Consider the following 17,881-nt stretch of genomic DNA (forward strand, 5'->3'; position numbering starts at 1 on the left):
GTATTTAACAAACACTGAAATTGTATATCCTTTCTTATTATTGTAATTTCTTCTTTTTATAATTTACTGTTCTGGTGTTTTCACACAGCTTCCATAAAATACCTATTAACTTCATGTGATAATACAATGGTAGGTGTTTTCAGGGTAGGTGAACTTTTTTGAACAATTTAAAAAATCTACCTAAATAAACAGTTCTCTTTCAATTAAAATTTTCCAAAGAAAATTTAGGATTTATATTAGTTTTTCAGAATCCTTCTTTGACTTTAACAATAGTGCATATCATATGCTGTGGCACATAGTAATCAAACTGAGAAAAGAATAAATGCTGAAATACTTTTGCGACATGCAGAGGAAAAGCACTGAGCAAATTGATACTATTATCAGATCGGTCACATTCTCAGTCAGGAATGTGTTGTATCCTAAGGCAATATTTTCAGGAAAGGAACATTACAGTACCTGTGAATCGGAATTTCCTGCACTGTAATATGTCTTTCTGAAAGAAGTTCTAACCAGAACTAGAACTGGCATGAAATCATACTCAAACTTTAGTCAACGTATTACAGACTGAAACACCTACTTTGCAGGTGAGGTTGAACTTTGTGATACGCTGACAACAGACTATACCACATTCTGTTCAGAGGTTGTGGCCAACAAAAGGAGACAGGAGGATCATACAACACTCTCCACATCAGACTTCTGGACAATACTCAGGCTTGGGAAGGACAGACTTTACAAACAGCCCAGCCCAGAGCCTTAAGCATACCAGTTACTATCAAATTCCCCTGTTTCACCTAGGAGAATTGTAATGTTGAATAAAACCATGTTTAACTTGCATGGTCAGCATCTGAGATCAGAAGGCATTTATAATTCAAACATTTGGTATGTAAGGTCAAAGTCTGGAAACTGTTACTGAAGTTCCCCCCCAAATTGCACTAAATAGATATCACCAACAGATCTCCCAAAATACATAATTATGAGCTGTATGACTGCCATATGATAAAGTCACAATAAACTTCTATGCTCTCTCCATTCAGAACTTGCTTATTTATTAATGCTATGAATATGCATGGTATAGACAATAAATATTTTCAAATTAAGTCATTATTTCACTTGGTAGCATTATTTTACCTGAATGTAAATTAAAAAAGCAAGAAACAACAGTATCTTCCATACTTACAAATAGAATTTTTCATCCCATACTGGATTCAAGTTTCCAAAAATAGTCTTTGTTCTCCGCTTCGTTTTGCCAACTTGCACAGTAACATAGGGGTCACTTGAGCCAGTTTTGTCCTTAGCCTGTAAGCCCTGAGCACAAAGAACTGCAACAAAAGGAGAGAAATGTGCTTTAGCCCTTACAGCCTTCAGCGGCAACAAATAAATGACACAGTGACAAGAGCAACAGGAAAAAAAGCCCTCAAAATGAGGGCTCCTGAAACAAAGCTTTCTGGATGAATTTTTCCAGTGTCTGTTACTCTGGAGACAGACAAGGCTTGTCTAACTACCCTTCTGGACTGTATAAGATTTATAAATATGGTTTAACAGAGCAATAAATTTAAAGATTCACTACAAAGTACAAAACAAATACTTTTCTTGCCATGCATAATTCAGACACTTTTCTCAAACTTTGTTTTAATCAGCATGGCAAGTAGTATAATGCTGTTCTATAACTTGGTTTGAGACTAAGAATTCCCTAAAATTTCCATATTTCCTCCCCAATTAGATAAATAAATGATTCCCAAAATTTCTCCAAAAATTGAAATTACATTTCTGAAATAAAACATCACATTTTAAAAAGTCTGCACTGTGAATTTTGAAACTAACCGTGAAGGGCACGTTTATGACTTTGTCATTTGTTTTTCTCATGTGAGTGATGAACCATGAGAATTTTCAGAATACTTTCTATTCTGTTACAGATAGGATGACAGTTCAGATCAATTATCATTAACTGCTTATGTATTTGTGAGCCTTTCTGACAGTTACTGTGGGTGTATAGTTAATGTTTTGCATTTTATGGCAAATATAAATACATACGATTTTATTTTCCATCATAATTCATAAAACTGGAAAACTCAGGAGGAAGCAGAACTGTCAAATAGCAGCCTACCAAACCCAGAGAGCTGCATCTAAAACACTTGCCATGTCTCCTAGCATCAGCAGAGCTTGGCTTTATTATTTTGCACATATTATTTAAACCATCTGAATAGTAACATTTAGTTAACATTCTCTAATGTCAATCATTTTGGATAATGGAGCTCCCTCAGTGTGCTCAGAAAAATGATTACATAAAAATGGCACCTTCTTACTCAGCAGATCAGCTCCCAGTGTGGGTTCAGTTGTGTCTGCTGACTTCAGTGAAAAATGAAGTTTGTTACTTTTTTACACATCTCATTCCTGAAAAGACTAGCTCTTAGGAATGAACTAGAACATATTTTGTCTTCCCTATTCACTGTAAATCCAAAGGGAAATTTTTAGAAGGCAAGGAAGTATCCCTCTCCTATTTCTGCAGGAGAATTAAGTGGCATCTTAGAAAATATCTTCCAGATTCCTTAACTATCATACTGGCCTGAATACGAGGCAGCCTAGAGTATGCTTTAGAGGCGGAACTGAAAGTAAGAACATGAATTAAGTATTTTCCCTGACATGCCTCTCTATGTTCCCAGTGCTCAGTGACAGTCCCAAAATGAAACAACTATTCTTTTTAGCTTCATGCACTGTCCCACGACCTTCAGAATGGCCTTCCTTTTTCCTAATCCATCTGACTCACAAGCTCTGATTTTCCCTAAATTTCTTCTGGCACATATCTACTATTCTTCAGGTCCATGTACAGTTTACATAGTACCCCAGTTGTGACTGGGCTTTAAGTTTGGACTACAGAGGCATGCATAGCTAACAACACACCCTCCAATACTCACAGAGTAATTCACTCATGGTCCACTAGACAAATTATTTTCTCCTTCCCCTTCTGAATGCCAGATTTACATTTCAGCACTGGAAATGGCAATTCCATCTCTCAATGACCCTTCCTCCACACATAAAAATATTGCAATGGAATCTAAAAGTACTATAGCAAACTTTTTGAACATGCAACCCAAATACACTTATTTATTTACAAATTACATGTACCACTATACTAATATATTATGTACATTGTAAAATATACCCCAAAACCGGAAACTAAAAAAAAGATTAAGATGATTTTTTTTTTTTTTTTAATTTTATTAATGTCAGAAAAAACCCTTTGGGTCCCACAAAAAAAATGTTGCTAGCAATAATACTTTTAGTGATAGCAATGAGATTAATTATGCTTCATTATTTTTGAAAATATTGTTTTAATACTTTGTGATACAGTGATTTGAAGATTCGTGTCTAAGTCCAGTTTATTTTCATACTCCGTTTTAATGGCTGCCAGAGCTGAAAAAGATACCTTACAAACATACATAGATCCAAATGGAAGAAGTGCATCATTTGCTGCACTTACTAAATCACCACACTCATGTTTCAATCCTATCCACTAATTACACAAAGGTTTTTATTGAAATTCAGCTTCTAAATTTCCATCTTGCCTGATGTCAACCAGTTGTTCTTGCAAACAAATGAGAAAGTGTTGCATTTTTATATTTTTAACAAATGGGTTCAAAACTCAGTGGAACTCCTAATTTGGAAGATTTTTGAACAAGGCAGAAAATTCAATTTCCAAGTGTTTTAAGTGTAAAGCTTAGAGTTTTTGTGGGTGACACACACCGGTTTTGGCAGCAAAATCACATGATGGAAACATTTTCAAACATCTGTTTTCATAATGCTCTCACCATAACATAGATTGCTTTTGAAAAGCAGTTACTTTCTCACTCATTGTTAAGATGCCATCTTTACCTTGAGAGAACAGTTTAAATGTGTTTATTTTTTCAAAAACATCTGCTGAGTAGCATGCTACTGAGAGCCACTTGTCATTACAGGAAAAAGTCAGGAAATTTGAAACGCTTGCCTGTTTCTAAAAGAAAAATGTGTTACTCATCTTTAAGTTCAACAACTCTTTTAACACTTTGCCACAAAATAATTAGCAAACCTCTGTGCAGTACAGAGGATTTTCATGGTCACTCCCCATCTCATTACTAGCTATTGTAAGGACTGTAAAGAAGAAAGTCTTCACAGTACTCATCAAGTTTGACTCCAGCAAATGCCTTGCAACCTGGCTTAGTTTGGGGTAAAGGGTAAATGCAGAGTGAAAGTCTGATATATTTTTTTAAATGATGGGTAGAACATGATACCAGTCAGGGAAGGAATTAGCAGTCTTCTCTAACTTGGGACTCAACATATACTTAGCTATTTATGTGGAAGTACACAACTCTAAGCACAACTACTACTATTTCCTCTCCAGATTATTAATACTTAGGTCCTCAGGAAGTCTGGATTCTCTTTCCATCTTTCTCTAAGATCCTAAGATGGCTTAGTTTTGCCAATTTGGGAAATTCTCTCATGAAGAGAGAATATTGCATTCTCTCTTCAGGGTTTACTTGCATCTATTTAACTTGTATGAGGCCACACTCATACAAAATATTGTTTCTGCACTTTGAAGCTCCCCAGTAAAAGAGACTGACAAACTGGAGAAAGTCCAATGGAAGGCTGACAATTTGGTTAGGGGATTGGGGCGCATATATGAGAAAGGGCTAAGGGTTTGCTTATCCTGGAGAAGGCGGCTAAGAGGAGACCAGCCTGCAGTCCTCACCTACCTAAAGAGCACATCACAGAGAAGAGGTGATACCAGGCGAGCTGATCTAGTTGAGGATGTCCCTGCTCATTGCAGGGAAATTGGACTAGTTGAACTTTAAAGGTCCTTGTGAACCCAAACTATTATACGATTCTGTGAAGCCAGACTCTTCTCAAAGGCACAGAGTAAAATAATAAGATGTAACAGCTGCAACCTGCAGGAAAAGAATCCCAGCTGGATACATGGAAAACAGTTTTACAGAGTGAGTGGTTAATAACTGAAACAGCTTGTCCAGTAAGCAGGACAGGTTTCCCAGAGAGAAAGTGGAATCTCCATCCTTGGAGAGTTTCAAATCTAGTCTGGACAAAGCCCTGAGAAGGCTAATCTAACTTGGAAATTAGACCTGCTTTTAGCAGAAAGTTTGAATACACCACAGAAATCCCTTCCAATACCACTTTCTAAATTATTCTATGATTTATTTATTAGGTCATGATTCTGCAGAAATTGAGTCAGTATGAGTTTTACTTCTAAAAGAGAAGAACCAAGCCATTCAGCAATATAAGTGAGTTTTGTACCAACACTAGTAAACTGATGTTTACCCAGCAGATAGAGTGTCAAAACATTTGCAGGTTTACTGCGTAACTTGCTAAAATAATGCCATCTATCTGCTCTGGGCACCCTACTCACACATTTCATCATGAAAAGGGTAGTAAAGGACACTCCTATATTTTTTTAACAGTGTGCATCTGTTTGATCTTGCAGAGGATTTATGGAAAATATCTTGTAGCAGACATTACAAAAGTTACCATATATAAGGTGTGAAACATCAGGCACCAGGAACTATCTTAAACATACCTTTTGTGCAAGTTTCTGTTAAATAGTGAGAAAAATACGTTACTTGAGTATACACTACTGTTAATTTTTAAAATATAGCTTTTGTTTCACTTATTTTTAGCAAAATTGACTAGTAAAAGCCAAAAATAACTTCCTAAAGTTTATCTCCTTATCCCACATAACAGGAAAAATGCAGATTCTGGAGAAAGAGAAAATATTTAATACACTTTTAATATCAGAAGAGGGCTTATTATTTTTCATAACATTAAAATGAAATCGAGGTTAATTTAGATGTGAAATCTAAAGGCCCGGAGTCCTTTAATGCTTCACATCACTGCCTTTCAATTCTTTGGTTTTTTAGTTTAATATCTATTTGTCTCTATTCCAATATCACACAAAGTCAGGTTGACCTGTGTAGTCAGCTGAGCTTTTATTCAGATTTTCTGTGCTGAGGCTTTAATTCAAAAGCTGAAAGGCCAAAGTCAGAGGACCTGGAAATCTTTATGAGAAACCAGGCTAATGCAGTTGGAAGCAATCTTGAGTATGTTCTGGGTGCACAGGTTTTCCTGGCTCAGCATCACTAAACTAGAACACACCCTCAGTCAAGCAACAAGAAAGGATAATGAGTTTCAAGCCAATGGGGCCTGGAATTGCAAGCTGCGGTGTTCTTAGCATTACAGCCATTAAAAACCCATAAACGCTTCTGTGAACTTTAACTCTTGCAATTGGTGGCAAAAAGTTCAGCACCAGCACAGGAGATGTTGGTAGAAGGTAGAGGAGGCACAACAAGACCATTTACTTATCTTTGTTCCTAGAGCAGTGGAATGTAAAGTAGTTTTGCCAACAGCTGTAACTTAAAACTCTTCCAGTTAGCATGCTATAAATTCAGCCATTTATAAACACACCAAGTATGCAATTGAACACACAGTTCAAGCTCTAATTATAATAAATCATATTGCTGAACCAGGAGACTAGGAAAGAAAGAGCTCTTAGAGCAAAAATTTTCAGAAGAAAATTTACCTGTGATGGTAATTTTTGCTGACCATTTGGATGTTCCATCCAAAACACTTTGTTTTGCTGCTTTTGTATATTGCACAAAATCTTCTTTGGAAATATTAAACATTTCCTGGATCACTTCAAACACTTCAGGTCTATTTTTCTCTCTAATTTTCATTCTTTCCTTCATAGCACTAATAATATTCTGTGTTTTATCTTCTGCACCATGTTTGGAACTTTTCTCAGCAGCTCCTGAAATGAAAGAAAAGATCAATACTTTTATTAAAAAGTTGCTATCTTAGTTCTTTTTCTCCTCTAAAGTCTCCAGCGAATGCTTGGTACTGCAGTACTCAAAGGAGAGGTGAGTTTCATCTGGGTAATATCAAGCCTCTTATTTTTGTGATACCTAAAATCATCAATTGATTTAGTTTCACATTAATATTCAACTTCAGTCACGTATGTGTTATACCTAGAAATATTTGTTGAGTCAGTACTATTCAGTACTGATCAGTACTGTGAAAACCTCTGAACAAGTAAGTAACTTTTCTTACATAATTAGGCATACTGATTTGTCCAGAAAGGTGTGTAGAACTGTGCAGTATGTGGGTCTGTCTGCTCCGCTCTTTTCTTCTGTTACTAGGTAAACTTCAATAATGCATATATGAATACTTCCTCAAGTAATTTCCTTTTTTTTTTTTTTTCTTTTCTCTAAGTCAGCATGATATAACAATATTTTCATTCCTTTCTGTCTCTCCTTTTGGAGTATGACGGTACAAGAAATCATACTAGGTTCATTAGGACAAAAAACCCCACTAAATTAGTAGAAACAGTATTTAAAGCAGATAATGTTTCCACCTCATTTTTCAGAGACTCCTGCTATGCTCTTTCACAGTGGAAATCTAATGAATAGTAGAAAGAAATAGGAATAGCAGCTTCGGATGCTTTCTTGACTGCTTCTAGATACACCTCAGTATTTGCCAATGCTGCCTGCACTCATGGAAAGTTTTTCATTCCTTCCTGGAACAGTGTTCATTAAAAAAACATAATTACCACAAAAATCCATTTAAAGAAGCATTCAAAATCTACTGAATGTAATAATTCACTGGATTTAAGCACTTAGATTAGTCTGGGATTACCCTAACTGTCAAACAGTTCTGTAACACTGACTTGACATCCTCACTCCAGATCAGCAGTGTGCTTTATCCCTTCTTTAAACATCATGCATGAACAGAAGAGTGCTTCACAGAGCTTGACGGTAACAGTGGAATTCTCTGATGGCTATTTAAGCCACTCTTCCATGCCCTGTCTCCCAAAGAGTAGACATAACATTATACTCAGGTTGCAGCTGAAGAGATTAAAGGGAATGCTTTTCCAAGTATTCTAACACTGGAGCCACCCAGGGAATTTCTCCAAAGAATACTGTGTCTAGTAGACATAAAGAACGTTCTGGAAAGAGTGAGATGGGGATAGAGAATCTTATGAAGTCCAATTCTGCAAATTCATTGTACGAAGAGTGACGTGAACCTGCATTATCCTGCTCTTACAAGCTGCAGGCCAGGGATAGGATTCAAGGGAGAGAATTGTAGTCTCCTTCCTCTTATGAAACAGAAAGATGCAAGTGCATTAACAGCTGTAAACATCATGGCAGTAGAAAGTAGCAACTAACTAAACCAATATGTTTTCAAGTAAGAAATGTATTGCTTTGCTACAAAGGCTTGTGTCATGCAGATGGAAACCTTATGACAGAACACAGCTATCGCAGGTCAGTTCTGAGATGCAGCAACACTTGCTCTCTTTTGCTGACAAATTGGCAATGATCCATAACTCACCCAGAGTGTAACATGACAGCATGCTTTGTTTTCACAGTACTACCAAATGCCAGTGTTAAAAAAAGAAAAAAAGTACTATTATTCCCTTTCAATGGATAGTAACATTAAGATAAAATTATGTTGAACAACTTGCTATGCAATCAGAATTCAGATATTTCAACAATGAAGAGGAGCACGGCTCCTTCTCTACAATATCATCAAACACATTCTTTCGATGGCATTTGTTGTTGAGGCACTTTCAGCTTGAAACAGCTAAAAAAAAAAATTAGTAACATATCTATAGAGCTGCAAAGGGTCATCTTATGCTGAAGTCTTACAGAAAAAAAAAATTTATATTTTGTTTTCTTTACTGTTTTGATTGTGTCTGAAGGTTTCTTAGTGCATCGGAGGATCACAAAGAAAGATAGACATATATATATATATATATATAATAGTAGGAAGGCATAATGTTGTAAGACTGGAAAAGTGCGGAAAAATATACCAGATACCACTGACTCCAAATTGTCAAAAGGCTGAATAACATGGCTTCTTCGAGGTGTGTTCCATGGCTACTAAATCTTGAGAATCCTGAAAATCTCTTGGTCTGAGTACCTATCTTTTTTGAATGTGGAAGACCAAAGTTCTAGTGATTCAGGATTTCCAACACTGAAAATTCAGGAATTAATAGAAAAAGAGTTAGATGCTACCATAAAACCAAATACCAATTAAAGAATTCTCTAGTCATTTTATCACAAAAGAGATGATTGCTGAGCTGCCTGGAAAGTGTGACAGGTGGTTCCTGCAAGATGCAGGAAAGATACATTTTTCGTTTTCTCTTATTTTCTGCCCTTCCTTAAAAAGTACAGATACAACATCATAACCAAATGATAAACCACCCACACAATCTGAATGGCAATAACATATTCCTGTTGAAAACCTTGCTTATTTTTGAGACAATACAGATAAAATTGGAATATGCGTTAAAATGCTACTTTCTTTAAATTTTACTGAAAAAACAGCATAGCCTTCTATTTATACTAAATCATTTATTGCAGCTACTTCTACATCCTCTATTGCTGACAGTCTATCAACAGCTCTTTTCACACAGTATTGATCAGACTAATTAAGACAATATTGTAACTTATATTGCACAGGAAGTTAACAAGCCCATTTTACCCTAGGGACTGATACAAACTCAACATGATTGAAATAAATTCTGATTTAATATTGCACCTACTACTACAAAGGGATATTTTGTTGAAGATGAGAGGTCTAATGAAAGTACTACTGATTTTTTTAAAACCTAATTTAGAACAAGCTCGGATATTGACCTTAAAGACCTTAAGATGTTAATTCATTTCTATAGTCTACATTAGCGATCACTACATATTAAAAAAAAACAAAAAAGCTGTGAGGCCAAACTTTCCTACTGATCATGAGACAGCCAAAAGGATGACAATGGTAAAACCACATTCATTTCAGTTTATGGCATTGTTAGCATCAGCTTTCTTAGAAATAGAGATTTAACTAACTGAACTGATCAATTAATTTTTTTAAATAGAAAAATAAATATTCTTAACATAAATTAAATAAATTGCATGAACCTCATTTTTGAAGTAGTACAATATTCAAACTCGCTGAAAATTAATCTGCTGCAAAAAATATGACAGGATGTTCAAAACCATTTGCATACTAATGGGAAGATTGGGATCTCTTAGGTGTGTTAAATGGGGTTTTTATCTGCAGTTTGCCTTCTCGAAGTTTACTCAAGACTCAGTTGTTCAGTATTTCCAAACTGTTCACACCACAGATGACTGCAACCCTATTTATTTCTGCAGGCTCTCTCTCTAGGTTATCATGTACATATCTGCAAAAATTCTTGAAAAGCAATATGGTACTCTGAACCATTTGTTATGATTTTCTGGGGCTGGTGATATGGGCCAGAGAACCTCTGTGCTGAGTTTTTCTTCAGGTAAGTGAAAACAAAGAGGATGCTGTAATTCTGCATGTCTTTTGTAGCTTTTCAGTTTTTGACAAGGTTCAACTATTACATGGATGGATACATCTCTCATCTGGCCCTTCATTTCAGGGAATATCTGGGTGTACACACAAAATCAAGAAGTGTGAAGTATTGCAAAGCTTTAGCTGTTAGGAAATACTCACTCTGCAAACAGTCAGCATTTAGGAGGTCTTGGCATTTCTCATGGCATTTGACACCACATTCGGTGCATCTCATGCCTTGTCTGGCTATGCCCCAAAGTAGACCTTCACATTCATAACAGTATGTGGGAGTTGTAGCTGTCCAAACTTCGAAGTTATGAGGTGTAGTTGATGATATTGGATAGATCAAAGCCTGCAATGTCTTCTTGAAGACATGTATTTTCTGTTGGGCAAGAAAAATAAAGTAATCAAGACTTTGGTCGAAGTGTTGTTTAATACAAGTGAACTGGAGCTAAAGTGTATGTTATTACACTTAAAAGGTTACGAAATATCAGAATATACATAGAACTATGAACTTATTTGCAAAATACTGATTTACTCATTTTGCATTGCACTTTGAACACAAAAGAACCCTGGATGACCGTCTTGACTGTAGAAATAGAAGAGTTCCTAGGGAATTTAGACACACTGCACAAAATATACTTCAATTATACATAGTACCATCCTCTGATACTTGTGTCTACATAATCTCCTCATCAAATGAAAGTGGGACAATTCTATGGTTCTATTTTGTCTGTATTCCTATAATAACATACCCACTATTTCCTTTTTAAGCATCAAGATGCTTTCTACCTATAAATGAGAATGATCCATACTCTCAAAAATCCATACCCATTTCTTGACTGTTTTTGCTTAGGACCCATGACTAGTTCTAGTAAAAGAACAATTATTTGCTCTTCACCAATTAGTACTGCAAACAACCAGAATCTCAGCTCTTTAGTGCTTAACAAGGTGAAAGCAAAGCAGTCCCTGAAGTTTTGTGTATAAAACATAGGCTTATAGGGCCACAATGGCCTGGTTTGTTTATTCAAGATTTGTTTTCAGGGATCCAGATCTTCTAAATCCAGTTGATTTATTTGAAATAAGAAAAAACTTAGCAGCCTGTAGGCAGCACTCAGCACCACACAAAAATATGACATTGGTTTATTTCTTTTTTCTTCTTCACTAAATGCACACACGCATGGCTGCTGTGAATATATTAGAAGTTCTAGACCTGTTCTCTTATAAACGAATAAATTGTTTCTTTTAGAAAAAACAAACCATATTAAAAGACGTAGCACAGTGGGAACTGGGATATTTCTGAAAGTCTGTCTGTCCTACCATCTCTTCATCTTGTGTGGCTATAATGCAAGGTAGCTGGAATGCTGGCTGTAGCAAACTGGGGAACATTTTGGAATTTGTGTAGTTTTTGTCTATATGAGCTTTAACATTACTGCCACAGTTCTGATAGTACAGAAAGCAAGGCTAAATTATTCAGTTAAGTGTTTGTTAACACTCCCATAATTTTAATATTCAGCTGTTGTAAGTATATACCAAATGCAAGATAGCCTGTTTAACAATGTGTTGACATGCTCTTGATTTTATGTATTGGCATCTCCACTCAAACGTGGAAAATATTCTTCTAATAATAAATTGTCTGATAAAAAGAAAGTATTTTTGTGTGCACATCTGCATAATGTTGCACAGTCAAAGCCATCAACTAAAGGACTTTTGCTACCATGAGAAAACGGTTACCATGTAGCCATAAATCTACTGATTCATAGGTTCAAGCACTATAAATCAAAACCTCAAACATTTAGCAGCTTAGGTTGCAACAGCTCTGATTGAAGTCCACAGTTACATACTAAACCTAACATCTATCCTGTGAAGCCTGGACAAACAAATGTGGTCAGATATTTCATGGACATTTGATCCTCGCACCTTTGAGAACACTATAGAACTGAACTAAGAAGCTGATATAGCAGGAATGACTGAAACAAATACTGAATTGCTCTCCAGGGTGCTTTTCTAGCATATCCTAGACAATTAACCATCTAGTAACTCTTCCGAAAACAAGCACAGGTCTGCACTGGTTTGATTTGGCAGATCATAAGAGGGACTAGGCTAGTCACGGCCACTTACTTGGGATCTCTTAGGTGTGTAAATGGGTTTTTACATCCCAAGTTGGCAAACTTCATCTTTGGGCATTTCTCTACCCTCTGCCTCCCATGTTGCAACTTACCAGCTACAGAGATCAGAAAGAAAACTTTAAAAACGACCTAAAGTGAATTTATGCAGCTTGTTGTGGAATCATATTTCTCAGAAACCACCAGGTCTTTGAAGATTCCTTTGCAGATTCACTCACTCACCTCGTGGTATCACTACAAATCCCACCCTTTCACCCTGTTCAGCTTCACTGTTTTTTCACACTATAAATCATTTTAGAATTTTGCCATTAGCTTCTATCTATTCCTGAAATGGCAGTAACGAAATGCTGCAGCTCAACAGGCCTTGAAATAAACATCTGAGGGTAAATGACGTTTTCAGTTAAAAAACACAATTTATAGATTAGTTTTACTGCTGAACACGATCCTTCCCCTGTTATTAATAAAGCAAACTACAATTGTAAAGGAGAATTTATTTCTTACTGTCTAGGGGCTTTCATTCCTTATACTCCTCTCTGTGTAAATGTATCTATTATATGCATTGACCGAGTTCTGGGATCGGCAACGTTTAGCACTGTTAATATATAGGAGGATTATTTAGTTATCTGCTTATCCTCTGAAATGAAGTTTATTTCTGTCATATACTGCTCGAGATACTTTTTCAATGTCATTTGCATATTATTTTCACAAACTTGGACCTCTGTCTTTGTTCAACAAGGCAATAAAATGAACGTCCAACTGAAAGAATATGTTTAAGCACCACCGAAAATAATACTTTGACGCTGCTTAAAACGCCTTTGAATCAGTGCCTGAGAACATACAAACTCACTGTGTCATGAGTGTGTTATACCCAAATGATAGCAACATGGTGTGGCCAAGCTCAAAGCATTTAACCTCAGGTTTTAACTTTTGGAGTAAATGGCATTTGATTTTTAACAGAAGACATTAGTTCAAACAGTTTCCATACTGAAACTAATCAGCCAAATAACCTGCTTCCATCAGAGCCGATAATATTCCCTCCAGAAAAGTTGAGGGAGAGTAAAATCCAGAAAAGTCTTAATCATAGGAATAGAATAACTTGACCAAAGGGGATTTTCTTCCTTAACTGTCATCAGTGACTGCACTTCTTCATCGATTTTGTGGAGAGTATCTGTAGAGTTCTTTTATGCCTGAAAATGTCTGTCCTTTTTATTTTCAAATCTTGCTCTACTCAGTTGTGATGATGCCTCAGGGCATTAAGTTCACAGAATCACAGAATGTTAAGAGATTGGAAGGGACCTTGAAAGATCATCTAGTCCAATCCCCCTGCCAGAGCAGGAACACCTACTGGTTCCTCAGAGACCAAGTAGAAAAGTATCACCTTTCACTCGTTCTAAATATCTTGCAAGTGGTTTTACTGGCTGTACCACCACATTTACTCTTCAAACAATACCCACTTCCCTTTAGTATGGTTACTGAGGGCATAAGACAGGTTTCTCTTATTCACCTCTTCTGTGATTAGCTTTTTACATTTTTTTTCCTCTGAACAGTACCACTTAAGTCAAAATCTATAAGTGCAGTTCAAATTATTCTTTCTTGTCCTGCATTTGTTGGTAATTAATATTATCTCCAAAACTTGTACCTTTAGCCCTCCAAAGTCACAGCCTGGTAGATTTTGCATGAGGGGAGGCACGTAAATGAATAGTTGAACCTCCATTTATTGTCATAAAAGGTAGTAATACCTATAAATGGTCTTATTTGTTCGTTTAGTAGAAATCTTTGAGTAAAGCATATGGAGTATCTTAGGGTCTTGTACTGAACTTCGGTATGTTTGTAACAGCTATAACATTAAAGGGAAAAGTCATTAGTTTGCACTAATTGCCTTAACTTCTTTTTAATTGTTCTCCTTCATTCTATCAAACTTTGTTGCCATTTTGAGATAGAGGAACAAAATAACTACTGCTCCTACTGAAAGACCATTTCAAACCCCAGCTGTTTCCTACCTCATCAATTCATCCCTGAGCACTACCAAACCGTTCCTTTATGATTACCGTATAGGCACAGGAAGTCCACAATAAATCAGAGAAGACTGATGGACATATGTATACTTGTGCTATAGGTTTCAGTTCCCAGAATATCTGTCGAAATATTCTGCTCTTCCATTCTTCTACTTTAGAGCTTAACGAGAGTGTAAGAAAAATTCAACACTTCCTTTTTTTCAATGTAGGATATATTCTAGAAGGCTGTCTTCACACTAGCAATTTAGAGAGCACAAAAAGGGCCTTCATCACTTCGAATTAGTGCTTTTGCTTAGTTCAGTCATGTAAATCTGCTTGCATCACACTAAGTATTCCTGAAGAAAATGGTACCTGTAGTGTTTTTGTTTAAAATAGATCGCTTTTGCAAAATGTAAGTGAAGTCAATAATGGAAAGCTACAACACACAGGTTTTACTAGCTATGAGAAAAAGATTTTTCAAAATATATTCCTGGTCGCTTCTTGTATGAATTAAATATTTCTCCATCTAGAATCACATGAGTTATTAGCAGGAGTTACATTTACAACATCAAATAATGTCCCAACCACCTGTAAGGACTGGGAAAAAAAAAATAATCACACAGAAACCTTTTTTCAGAGTCCTGTCATTCTAATTGTACTCGTGGTGTGATGAAAAAAGACAGATGCTGAAAGACTGCAGGTAAAGCATGGTGCAGTTGGACAACTTAAAATAAAAGGTTTTCCCAAGTAACTATTTTGTAAAACAAAGGTTTCTTGCTTAGTCTCTTCTAAATGTCATGCATGTGAGTCAGCAGAAGCAAATCTGATCTTGTCACTGTGTATCAGGCAGCAAATTCTGCTCAAGACCCTGAAAGTTCCTACACAAAAAAATGGAATGCTTATACACTCAGTTTTATCCAGTTTGGAGTGTCTAAGGCTGACACAATTTCTCCACTATTTAAATGACTTGAACTTCCCATTGAAAACACTTACCATTTCATCATTGTTTATGGAGGTCCGGATGAGCATGGCCATAGAAATACCAGATTTTCGAGCTGCAAGTGTCTGTTTAAAACAATTGCAAATGTTAAAACTTACACTAGTAATTCTGACTGGAGAATCTAATGGAAGGCAAGTAGCACTTGATTTTGCTATTGGATTTAAGCAAAACTGTAGGAGTTACAAAAACTTCTAGCTAATGTTTGTAGCACACAATTTTTAAGGTTTCAGTACATAATGCAAATACACTTTCCATCATCGTTACTGTTTCTTTCAGCAGCTGAACTGCCACTTCTGATATACAACCTGTTATTCAGAGGTTTATGACTCAGGTCTTTTAAACCACAGGCTATCACTGTTTTTCCGCTTTGCCAACCAAATGAATGCGGTACAAGGATAGGCATCCTGCCTTAATTTGGAAGCTGTCTGTGCCTGCAACAACATGAGAGATAATTTTGCAACAGTCTTACAGTTCAAGCTATCAGTCTGGATAAGTTTTTGTAACTCACTGAGCAGTTCTAAACTAAGTGTATGTATATAAAATGCTACTTCTCTTAAATAAAAAGTCTTTAATTTTTTTCCTTAAAGACAATATTCATTCAATACTATGAATAGCTATATCGACAAATACTCTGCTTCTTGGAGGGAGGGAAAAAGGCTGGAACTCTGTCTCAATTTGTCCTCCTTTGCCCACATGATGTTCCAAAGACTACGTCCTTGGTAGTAGAGACAATCTCATTTGTTCTAGCATGGTACATACAAAGGCACTCAAAATAAAGTATTTTTAATATACAATAAACAAGGAATATTTATCTTCCTTACTGAAATATTCCTGTAATTTAAATGGGTCCCCAGGAATTAATTGGAGAGTATAATGATCAGAAGAAAAAAGACCCTGAGGAAACGAGTTCTGTTTGTTTTCCAAATAATATTTCAACTCTTATTATAGCTTCTGCTATCAGTAGTCCTTTTGGCCTGACAAAAACAGGTAAGATTTATTCCTCTGTACACAATATTAACCATAATACTACTATATTACTGTATTTTACCTGGAAAATTGAGCTCATGAATCCTTCTCCCTATTCTAAATAATTCCAAGTGTGCCTGTATAGTTGCACTTTATCACTGTTCTTCTGTAATCTAGTGTCTGCTTTGTCATATATTGCTGCCCTCATAGTCTAGCAGCGTGAGGATGATCAATTATACTACCCAGTAACCGTAAGTCTGTTTCTACCTTTGTTGTGAGGATACAGATTTTCACCTTACTGTGTACTGGGTCTCTGTAGTCCACCATTACAGAGCTATTACAGCAAAAGTTACAACTATATTTTGCATGTGACATTCTTATTTTTGTGAAATACATATTAGGTCAGAAGCAATTTTGGCTTACATCAGCAGAGGAACTGCATCATTAATCTTTGGATGGCGAGACAATTCCAATTTCTTCTCATTTTATAATGTTAAACACTGACATAATTTAAATGGATTTTTTTTATTATTTAGAGATATTAAGACTATTCATTTTAATTTTAAATGTTCACTTTCCTGTGAGAACATACCCACTCCATTTTCAATAAGTTTCTCATGATAATAATTAAGGTTGCAGATAAACACAAAATTATTAATCTTGTGAAGTCAATTATAGGCTAAGAAGTCATCCTTGGCTCAGGTTTTGCTTTTTCAAACTTTTTGTGACACAACCTAAAACTATAGGACCCACACATCGAAGTGAGAAATGGCAAGCAAAAATGTGTTTGGAACATTAAGAAGAAAATAAACAATGTTCATCAACAGTAGAATTTTAGGTTTAAAAAGATTCATCTTAAAAGCATCCATCTCCTCGTCTCTCTTGAAGCACAGATTTCTTCTCAAAGGCTTGGAAAGTAGCTTGCCTGCAGTATGTTAGTTTTATAGTTTTGACCTCTCATCTTCATGTCCCTTATACTTAGAAAGTGATTTGATCCTTTTAGGTCTAAAATACACAATCCTAGCCATTCCAGGCAATGTGGACTACTTGTCAGGACAGGAATACAAACCCCATCTTTTATCTAATGATTACTATGACAGCATACAAAAATTGAGAATATAGCAGCTGCAATTTATATGAATGTTTTCTGTCTTAAGAGTTTAAATACCATAATCAAGTTCCAGCCTCTATAAATGCTTTTGTTGTGGAGACACTTACATAAAAGAAGTCTCACTGCATTATTGTTTTAGCTGAAATTGGAAGCTGTTTCAACTGCTATGTTCACTTCAAAAGTATGAACCAAGCAGGTTTTTGCTACAGCAGCAAGGATTCACAATTTTTTCTTGTGTTCTTATAATAAAATGATAACGGTAAATAATAACACATTCATCAATGATCAAAGATAGAAATTTGCCTGATTGCAGTGATTGTACAGTATAAAGTCACCTTTA

The 17,881-nt window shown here is 35.8% G+C and overlaps 1 protein-coding gene across 2 annotated transcripts in view; it reads right to left on the reverse strand.

The window, feature by feature from the left end:
* UNC13C (unc-13 homolog C) overlaps nt 1-17,881 on the reverse strand; it is a 139,156-nt gene that overhangs the window by 91,656 nt on the left and 29,619 nt on the right. For both annotated transcript variants that reach the window (XM_065641359.1, XM_065641358.1), the window contains 4 exons: nt 15,458-15,529; nt 10,507-10,726; nt 6,560-6,787; nt 1,178-1,319 (listed from right to left, as the gene is read on the reverse strand). In XM_065641359.1, coding sequence (XP_065497431.1) covers nt 1,178-1,319; nt 6,560-6,787; nt 10,507-10,726; nt 15,458-15,529 — 662 coding nt within the window. The remainder of the gene's footprint in view (nt 1-1,177; nt 1,320-6,559; nt 6,788-10,506; nt 10,727-15,457; nt 15,530-17,881) is intronic.

This window comes from Caloenas nicobarica, chromosome 10 (genome assembly GCF_036013445.1).
Source record: "Caloenas nicobarica isolate bCalNic1 chromosome 10, bCalNic1.hap1, whole genome shotgun sequence".
Lineage (NCBI taxonomy): Eukaryota > Metazoa > Chordata > Aves > Columbiformes > Columbidae > Caloenas > Caloenas nicobarica.